The 11,380-nt window shown below is 28.7% G+C and overlaps 1 protein-coding gene across 1 annotated transcript; it reads left to right on the forward strand.

Annotated features, from left to right (window-relative positions):
- Nucleotides 1-305: 305 nt before the first annotated feature.
- On the forward strand, nucleotides 306-2,241 carry LOC133824704 (pentatricopeptide repeat-containing protein At4g16470-like). The gene is made up of 2 exons (XM_062257671.1): nucleotides 306-440; nucleotides 756-2,241. The coding sequence occupies exon 2, from the start codon at nucleotides 767-769 to the stop codon at nucleotides 1,709-1,711; it is 945 nt and encodes a 314-aa protein (XP_062113655.1). The 5' UTR covers nucleotides 306-440; nucleotides 756-766; the 3' UTR covers nucleotides 1,712-2,241.
- Nucleotides 2,242-11,380: the final 9,139 nt, after the last annotated feature.

Genomic DNA, 11,380 nt, shown 5'->3' on the forward strand with positions numbered 1-11,380 from the left:
TTAAAAATTAATTTACATTTTTTTAAGTTTAAATTCAATTTATATATATATTTAAAAAAAATAATTTATGAATTTGACCAGTATGATGACACAAGTCAATATGTCATAATTAATAATAAGATAAGATAAGACAGTGACGATAGTTTTAAAATAACTTGGTAGTATTTTGGAAATTTAAAAAAAAAAATATTGGATGGTTTTTGTCCTAAATTTCTCTTATACAGAAAATTACAAATTACACTATACACTTTAAATATATTTTTTTCATTTTCTTTTTCTTTCTAATTGTGTTTTATTAATTATTTTATAATATAATAAAAGGTCTTTTGTTAGAATTACGTTTTTCTTAATTATTTATAATATAAATCAATCGTTGCCCTTCTGAAGTCGGCAGCTCGCCGTTCCGCCACCCTCCTCCGCTCACCGACTCAGCTGCTACGGTCAGTAACTCTTCTCTTTCCATGGCTTTACTGTTAGCTGAACCAATCAATTTGTGTGAAGATTGTTCAAATTTAACATTCAAAGCTTCTCACATTCTTTGAAACAAAAATGAGTACAGACATTCTCGTTTTTGTTTCAGATGATTACAAGATGCCCTTTTGATTTTACGTATCACACTCACATTAGTTTATGATTTTGGTGAACGATAACATAGATAGTTGAATAGACTCATCCCTGTTTAATCAAAATTGTGGTGTTTGTGAGAGAATTTATCATTTGGTGAATGTGGCTCGCTGTTATTATTTTCTTCCCAGGGTTGAAGGTTATGACTTTTTGCAATATCATACCATTCTATGCCAATCTCCTTGAAGTTTGCTTTTCCAGTAAGAACCTTCGAAACCTCCAGAGAATCCATGCTCAAACCTTGATGCTTGGAATTTCAAGTCACAACTTTATTAGAACTAAGCTTGTAGCTTCTTATGCTTGTTGTGGCCAATTACACCAAGCAAACATTCTCTTCTCTTTCGCAACTCGTCAACCAACCTTCCTCTATAACACCCTCATCAGAGCTCATTCCTCTCTCAACCTTTTCTCTCAATCTCTTCATGTATTTCGCCAAATGCTTCTTGCCCACAAACCCATTGACCGCCAGACTCTTGTACCGGTGCTCAAGTCTTGTGCTGCTTTGTCGGCCTTAAGGCTCGGTCGACAAGTCCATGGAGCTGTTTTGGTTAATGGGTTTGCCTCGGACTTGGCCAACTCGAATGCATTGATCACAATGTATGCCAAGTGTGGTGATTTAGTTGGCGCTCGTAAGGTGTTCGATCAAATGTCTCTGAGGAATGAGATTTCGTGGTCTGCACTCATGGCGGGGTACGGGATGAATGGGATTTTTAGTGAGGTGTTTGGATTGTTTGATATGATGATGGAAGCTGGTGAGAGGCCAGATAGTGTGACTTTTACAACATTGCTCACGGCCTGTAGTCATGGAGGGTTGATAGAGAAGGGGAAAGAGTATTTCAATATGATGGAAAAGAAGTTTGGGATAAGGCCTGTGTTGGAGCATTATACATGTATGGTGGACATGTTAGGGAGAGCAGGACGAGTGGAGGAAGCAGAGGAGTTGATTTTGGGTATGAAAATAGAGTTGGATGAAGCTTTGTGGAATGCATTATTGGGTGCTTGTAGGATCCATGGGAAGGTGGAGGTGGCGGAGAGGGTGGAGGAAAAGCTTTGCAGAAGGTGGATGAATGTAGCAGCAGCTGCATAAGTAATATTTGACTTAACACATAACGGGTGTTCAGACCAGCTCGTGCACAACTCAACTAGTCTCTCGAATCCCTAACAATTCAACCGGGATTCTGCTCCGGTGTCCCCAAGAATTTGTTGCTAGGGGAAATCGAACGGAACCATATGCCTTACCACTCATCCGAACCTTCATCCTTGCCACTTGGCCAACCCCTTGGGGATTCAAGTGTTGTTGCTTATTAGTTATGTGCCTCACAAAAGTAACTTTAGAACTAACTTCTTGGCTTGAGAATTCAATTGTTTTGTATCCTTCTAATGACAGATTATGTTGTATTTGCTGGTAAAGGTGGACAAAAAATAAGAATGCCAAAAAAAAAAACACCACTTCTGTTCAAGAATCCATTGTAAAACCACCACAAGAAAGAAATGTATTTGCAGTGTTTTCCAGCAGTCATGATAACCTTGTTTTTTTCTTTCCCTTTCTGCTTTGGACAATATAGGTTCATTCATTGATTACAGATCAAAACAGGACACTTCATGAGATTTGAAATATTTCTTGGCAAGATAAACTTAATACCTCTTTCACTCTTACCAATCTCATGGGCTCTTTTTTCAGAGCAAAAGAAACCAAGCACTCTTTTGGCATATTTCTTGTACATTATTATCTTCTCTAAAAACTTGTTAGGTTGCTGCACTGGTTTTGTAATTAATCTAATTTGTTTGTTTTGTAATTAATCCCACATTGTTACAAAGTAGGATGATCCATGCTGTATTATATTTTTTAACTCCTCTATTATTTTTTTTATTTTTAATATTTTCTGTATTGTAAAATCAATATGTTAAATGGATTAATTTAAATTTTTACATAATTTTACCCACAATAAAAAATCTATTTTTTTCCGTAGCAGAAGTATTTTCAGGTTACCTAGAGAAGTATGTTGGTCGAGCAGAAACAACATTACTGATTTTTTACGGTTGCAACACCACTTCAAATTATGTATATTAAAATCAATGTATTACTTTACTAAATTATGATATTTAAATTTAATAATAATATAATTTTGCATTTTTTGAAATATATAACTATCATAGAGACGAAAAATATTAATAAAATATTTATTATATAAGTTAGTACTAAATAATCACGTATGATTACATAAGATGTGACAATTAGATATTTATTTGATGGTTTTGATCATTTGATAGTTTACAAAGAATATTTAGTGAATTATGACAACTTATTATTATGAAATTAATAACAATATTTGGCATCACAGACAGTTTAAAATGTTAGGCAAGACCTTCATTAGATAAGATGTGTAAATGCAACTTAAGATATTGTGTTGAGTAGTTACCTTGAATAGAAAAATTATAGTGATTTAGTGCCTACATCAAGTTAGTGGTTTCTTTATAATAGAAGCTCTATAAATTATTGATAGAAGGGCAAAGCATGTTTTTAGGGCCCAAGTAAAAAATGATCTCAAATGTTAGGAAAATATTATTCGTTTTTTTTCTATACAAAATACCTAAAAGTAGAAAAATATAATTTAATATACAATTATTATAAAAATATCATATTTTTTATTAGACCTCTTAATTAGGAGTACTCGCGATACAGACAGTGTAATTTTAGTTAATTTATTAGACCGCATTATATATGCGGTTTGAGCAATTTTTTAAATTATAGTCGTACCATATAAACTTCAAACCGCACCACAAAAATAAGGTACAATGTAATATGAACGATTTACACATATCGCCTAATAATTTATAAGTTAAATTGACAATTAAACATTATAATAAAATTCAATAGCTTATAAGATTTATGATGTATATACTAGAGGAAATACATATTACAAGATCTTTATTTATTTTCATGTAATTCACATATTATAAAATAAACATGCAAATTCCTAGAACACGCTCTTATGAAATTGATACAAATGCAGAATAAGTATAGAAACTTACATTACGCAACAGAACTAGAAAAACTTGTTTCTTCAATCTCTCTTATCCTTGATTCATTTGTGTAGCAAAGTATTATAAATAGATTTAACTAAATCAACAACACAGTCTTCCTCATCAAGTTTTTGATCAACCTAGAACTAGTGTGAGCTGATTCTCAATACATAAGATAGAAATCTAAAAGAGATGAAGAAGAGAGTGGCTAGAAGAGTGTGATTCTAGAGTTTTCTATGAATGACTTTTGTTGTCATCTGAAAACCCTAGCTATGACACTCTAATTATAGACACATCCATGGACTTATTTTCTTATTTAAATTAAGTGAAAATTACATTTTATATGAGTTTTTTAATAAAGTTTTTAAAAATATGCATTTTGTTTTACAAGTATTATTTTATGGCTTTTTAAAACTTGTATTCCCTTCTATGGGATTTTTTCCCCATATTTTTGTAAAAAAATCATTATTATGCCATATTTTTGTAAAAAATCATTATTATGCCATATTTTTTCCCATAATCTAATTTTTTTAATTAAATTTGTCCATACAAACTAAGAAAAGTTTAATTACCATATTTTTGCATATTAATGGCCAAAAATCTATATTTATGAAAAAATCCCTTAAATTAATTAAAAAATATATATAAATAAAGCTCTATCATGGCTAGTGCACACTATATGGGTTGGGCTCATGATATTTGTCTTAAATTTAAGGCCCAATGGACTCAAATTCAAGACTATTTTATTTATACATTTTATAATTAATTAATTAATTACTTAATTCCTTATTCAAATTAAATATTTATAATTTGAAACTTGATTTAATATTATTTATTAACATTAACACAAATTTTTCATTATCAATAAATATGCCAAATATTCTCTTTTATTCTTTAAATCACATATTTCTGTAAAATTTTCTAAAATTGGCCTAGTTAGCTTTAAAATCCTATTTAATAATTAAATAATTTAATTGAGACATTCTAGATGATTTACTCAAATATGATGCGGGGATTATGGATCCATGAAATTAAGCTCCAATAAGTTACTGTAGATTTATTTACGAATATTTTCACTGCCTTATTAATTCATCGAGACTCCACTATAGACTCGGAATTGAACTCTTGAATTCATAGAACGTATTTTCCAAACCACAAATACGTTATCCGTTGTTATAACCATTACAATCAGTCAATCCTCTATCGATGACTTATTAACGAGCTGAGTACAAATTACTATTTTACCCCTCATCAGTATTTTATCCTTAACTCCCACTAAGTTCCTTATAAATAATATTTCTGTGAACTTAATCACATAAATGAGATCTCAATTCTTTAATCTTTTGAACAAAGAAATTAAGGAAATCATATTTTCACTTCTCATACAGAAGTTATAGATTTCATATCAATGAATAATACTCTCACTCAATTACACTACTTAATCTCCAAGATGTAAGTATGGGCTAGACCGTAGGGTAATCTGGTAACAAACAAGTCAAAATATTTAAATAATATAATTAGCAGAATATTATCACTTAGAATTAAGATCGACTTGACCTATGGTCAACGTTGTGACATTGATTAGATTCGATAACAACGATATTTATTTATCTATCACTAATCAATATTGGTCATAGTTCGATGTAACCAAATACATCTGATCTTATCTACTTGGTCAATGTCTTGGACAAGACATCACAACGCGAATATATAAGTAGATCATATCGTAGATTGCCTAATTAGTGAAAATCCAATGCACTGATCTTAATCTTAGGACTCGTTCTTTCGAACATATAATTACAATTATAATCCACTGTGACCTAGTCATTATAATTGTAACTATTTATATGTTCGAGATTTTATAAATGTTTATATTATTTTAATAATCATGTAATAAAACAAGCAAGCAACACGGCTGTTAAACTAAATGATTTCTATTACTTTTATTGACAATATAAAATCATGTTACATGCTCGACATGGTTTTATAAGGGCATCAAACCCAACATATACTTCATCTTATCATATTAATTAGAGAAAAGATTATCACTACTCATATTTGAGCCCTTTCAATATTGACACACTAACAGTATTATATTAATCAGTGCTCATATAAGAGCGTATACAAATAAGGTTCAAGTTCCGATGTTCATTTTGTTGATATTAGTTAAATATAATAGTTAAGTTGTTTACATAACGTGGTAAAACACTTGACAATTTTCCCTTAAGTTGGAGTGATGAAAATTTGGAAATTTGTTTTCGATGTATTTAAACATGCCCAAAAAGTAAGTTTGGGAGTATTTAGATTTGATTAATGTCAATTTTGATAAGTTGACCAGCAGTGTTACAACATGTCACTTGACCATGTTGCGACATGTCGCTTAACTATTCCGTACAATTACATTTTTACCTCCAATGAATGGGTTTATAAGCTTATACTGTAAAATATTCAGAATTTCTTAAAAATTTACTGGATGCTCTAAATAATTACAAAATACACGGTCATAAAAAAAATCACTTCAAAAATTGTTCACGATTTGAGAATTCACAAGAGCCCCCTATAGTAGAATCTCCCATTATATTATATATATTTATGACTAATATATAGTTGAGGCATAATATCAAGAAGCAGATAAATACTTCTCGTGTACCTATAAATGATGAACTAAAATCATTATTCTCATTTTTCTTTTATAAATTTCTCTATTGTTTTAGAAAGATCATACACAAAAAAGTAGGGAGAGACATATCATCGGTATTTTTACATAAAATTCATATTTATGAAATTTCAAACCACACATCATTATAACACACGTAATTTGAAAAAACAAAACTGAAAATCATATCATTTTTTACTAGCTATCATATCTACACAAAATATATACCAAAATACAGATATTTTTAATAGAGTGATTCTCAACATGGCCGACATATAACATGGAATGTGTTGATATTTTATATACATTTATTTTTGTATTGATATTTTATGATATTATTTTCTATACTTTATTATTTATCCTTTTTGATCCCACTTTGATTTGACATAGCTCTCGTCCAACATGTTTGCTCGTAGGAGTCGACCTGTCAACTTGGAAACATCAACGTAGGTAGGGTTTCTTTCTAATTAATTAAGAATTTGAATAATATTTTTTAATTACATTATGATAATTTGTACTAAACATATCCAACCAAAACTTTTATATAAATACCACATATATAAAATTATAGGGTAGGATTAGGATGCAAATCACTTTTTTGGTTGCACTGGTGCAGTTAGTGGGTTATTTTCTAAGCCTCGGTAATTTTTTTTTTATATGATAATATGTATTGTAGTCATTTAAGACATCCTACAAATTTTTCAGAAATTCTAAATAATTTACAGTGCCGAAAACATGGTTCAAACAGTTGAATTTTACACGCGTATACAAAAAAATAAGCACGAGTGCAACAAGTTGTTTGAATTTTGTTATCGACACTATAAATTATTCGGAATTTTCTTAAATTTTGCAAGATATCTTAAATGACTACAATGTACACTGTCATATAAAAAATTGAAGAAAAAAATTATCGAGATGTAAAAAACACTCACTGAATACACCAATGCAACAAAAAAAGTAGCAGCACCGTAGGGTAAATACCACATATAAAATTATAGGGTAAGATTACGGTGCAACCACTTTTTTGATGCCAATGGGTTATTTTCTATACCTCGATAATTTTTATTATACGACAATATACATTGTAGTCATTTAAGACATCCTGCAAATTTTCCAAAAATTTCGAATAATTTACCATGTCGAAGCATAGTTCAAACAGTTGAATTTACATGCGTATACAAAAAAATAAGCACTTGTGCAACAAGTTGTTTAAACCTTGTTGTCAGCACTATAAACTATTCATAATTTCTTCAAAATTTGCATGATGTCTTAAATGACTATAATGGACACTATCATATAAAAAAATTATCGAGATATAAAAAACACTCACCGGCTAGACCACTACGTGGTTGTAGATATTGTAGCACTAAAATTATAAAGAATTCTTATAATTTTGTCAAAATATTGTAGCACTTTTCTTAGAGTGCTAAAACAAGACACATGTCATCTTACTTGTGGTTGTAGATATTTATTTAGTGGTTAACAAGAAGATTCCTTAAGAAGTCTATATTGCACCTTCACTAAACCACACTCTATTTCAGCAAAACGTTAAAACAACACACCAACCCAAGGTTTTGCCTCATCAACAAGCCAATTCACATTCACACACACACACCATCTGTTCGACAAAATTACTCACTTGAGTGATTAAAGGAGCTGCACATGGGAGGCCAAGCCTGAGGCCCCATTGCACTGAATGAATGACCAAATTTGAGAAAATTGGCCGAGAATTGTTAGGCCATCTCCAACCACAACACTATATTTGCCGTTGCACCATCACCAAATATGATAAAATTTTAGCATCTTATTTTTTTCCATTCCAACCACAACACCAAAAGTCACACCAAAAAATATATTCTTCATTATTATATTATTATTCTTTTACATAATTGAATACTTTTTATTATTATATTATTTTACTAAATTTTTTAATTGTTTTAAGTATTTTGTTAAGTATTTCTTTAATTATATATTGTATTTTGTTAAGTATTTCTTTAATTATATGTCAATGTTAATTATAATTTTTTATGAGTGTATTATAAAAATTAATTAAAATTGTGTAAAAAATATATATAATTATGATATATCTAAATTGTAATTAAAAACTTCCAAAAATAATTAAAAAAATAATTAATCTAAGCATTTACAATTTAACTTAATCAAAATAAATTAATTTTAAACTTAAATAATATATATATATAAGATTATTTAAAAAAAAAAAAAGACATATGCCGTAGCTACAGTACCCCAGCATATATGCTGGGGTACTGTAGCAATTCATCATATATGCAGCTGCCATTGCTGTGGGTTGGAGGAGTAAAAAACAGCAAATATGAGGGGATGTTGTGGTATATGCCGTGGGTTGGACTTGCCCTTAAGGTACACTATTGGTGTCCAACACCACAAATAGGTGTCAGACTGCTATTGGTGCAATCTAATATCGAGTCCTACTTATTTAAATTTAATAAGAATTATGAGGTATCGCTAACCAATCATGAGGCGGCACCTCATGTAGTGTTGGACACCTTAAAATACCAAATAACAACACTCCAAAAATTAATAACTATATTTTGCTGGAGTCCACATAAAAAGCTTGGCATCAAGTGTGTTTGTGTGTGTGTTAAGGTAGAGTGGCCACGTTGAGTCCTGCCCTAACACACCAAAAACCTTATCCATAATAATTGATCTCTATTTCTTTTCTTCCATAGAAGAGTTACTTTTGGAAAAAGTTGCTTTGTTGTGGTGATCAAATCCAATCAAATCAAATCAAATTGAATGAATGAACCCCACCACATCATCTCATCCTTTTTATCCCATTTCTCTTTCGTTTCTTTTTTCCTTTTTCAAAATTTTGAATATCCGAATGCATATAAGTTATGTACAAGAGATTTCTTGAAACTTCTCTAGTCTTCCTTTGCCATGAATTTCTCAATGGCTAGTGCTAAGATGACAAATTAGTCTTTTGTTTGTTACCCAAAAGTTTTTTGTTTTGTAAGAAAAGGTTGGAAGTTTCAAATTAGTACAATAATGACTATAATCGTTTGAATGGTCGTTTAGTACATAACTAATTGCCTCAATTAACATATATATATATATATATATTAAGACACATAATATTAAGTATTTTATAATCAATGAATATTCGGATCTTATCCGATCGATTTATTAGGTTAAGGATCATGTTACGAATTATGAAATTTTTTCTAAAAATTAAAAAATAATTAGTGAAGTAACTCGTGCTTTTTATAAATAGTTCGATAGTCTCAAATATTTTTTATATATTTGTTACTTAAGACACCGTACACTAATATTGTCAATAATTATGATTGTGAATATCCATAATATTATATTAAAAATAAAATATTTTGAAAAGTTATTTACTAATAAAGCTTATTTGGCCAATAGCCTAAAAACCCTTTTTTTTAGTGAACCTAATGAGACACTCCAAATAGAAGCTATTTTTTTCGAAAAATCCAAATTTAAACATTCATTTGAGAAGCTATATGCTTTGTGTCTAATTTTATGAAATTAATGGCATTCTTTTGTGGACAAATATCCTATTAGTAATTTAGTATGCTTAAAAATATCTGACTATTTTTATAATAAAATCTTGTGATTGAGATTAATAGACTATCTATGGGACTTAGATTTTACCTACCAAATCTTTCTTTTCTAAGAGCCAAATCTTTGATACTAACTATAGAAAAGCTATGCAGCCCTAATTGTAAGAGTACATAGTTTGGAAAAAATAGCTTATAGCACCCTATTTTTGTTGAAAGTTTTAGTTTTTATCACCAGCATTTAATGTTGTCCACACCCCATAATTTTTGGGAATATAATGTGATTTTAGAAAGTACTAATTTTTTTATTAGTTGATAAAGTTAGGGTTTTATCTATCAAATTAAGGAAAATACTCAATAGGAGGAAAGCAATGGATAACATTAGGTATTTATCATAAGTAATGATAGAGACACTAATAAATTAAATAGAATGATGTACTATTAATTTGAACAACAAGATTTAAAAACACATAATTGTACTTGAAAATAAAGAGATATTGGCGTTAAAAATACCAAATGTTTTCGAATATTTTCACTTATATACTAATTTTTTTTTTTCGGCAACAAAAATACCAAATTTTTGTTAATAGTTTCACTTAAGTACTAACTTTTTTATTTTAACGGTAATAATACCAATTCTTTATTAATAGTTGCACTTAAGTAACAAATTTTTTCAACTAATTTTTTGTTATAAATAAAATTGATTTTATATATTTAATAAAAATTATTTAAGGAATATATATATATGTGGCAATAATACTAAATTTGTACTAATAGTAGCACTTAAATATAAATTCAATTTTTTTTTCTAAATTTATTTAATTTTTATTAGTTTTTTTATATGCTTTTATAAATTAAAATTGATTTTATATATTTTTTTCAAAATAATTTAAGAAATATTTACAAAAATAATACTAAATCTCTACTGTTATTTACCTTCAAATATAAATTCAATTTTTTAAATTCATTCAATTTTTTCCATTTAATTTTTTAGATTTTAATAATTTAAAATTAATTTTATACATTTTAAAAATTATTCGAGGACTATTTGAAATAATTATCTTTTATAATTAGCAAATATTTGGTATTATTGTCGTGACAAAATAAAAAAGAGTTGGTACTAAGTGTAACTATTAGTAAAGATTTGCTATTATTGCCGCCAGAATAAATAAATTGGTACTTAAGTAAAACTATTAACAAATATTTTTTCCGCAAAAAAAAAAATTGATATATAAGTAAAAGTATTTGAAAATATTTGTTACTTTTACGGTCATTATCCTCAAAAGAAATAATTAAAGAAAAAGTTACCATTATTGAAAAGAAATAGTTAATGACAAAGTTACCATTATTACTCAAATAAGATTTTGTCTTTTGAAATATTTGGTGAAAACTAATAAATTATCATTTAAGAACTCAAAATTTATGGAAACAATGACAGTAACTTATTATTATTATTTTTAAAAAAAAAAAACATCAGTACTTAGTTCAAGAAGGAATTCACTAATAATGTAGTTTT

This window comes from Humulus lupulus, chromosome 3, assembly GCF_963169125.1.
Source record: "Humulus lupulus chromosome 3, drHumLupu1.1, whole genome shotgun sequence".
NCBI classification, from domain to species: Eukaryota; Viridiplantae; Streptophyta; class Magnoliopsida; order Rosales; family Cannabaceae; genus Humulus; species Humulus lupulus.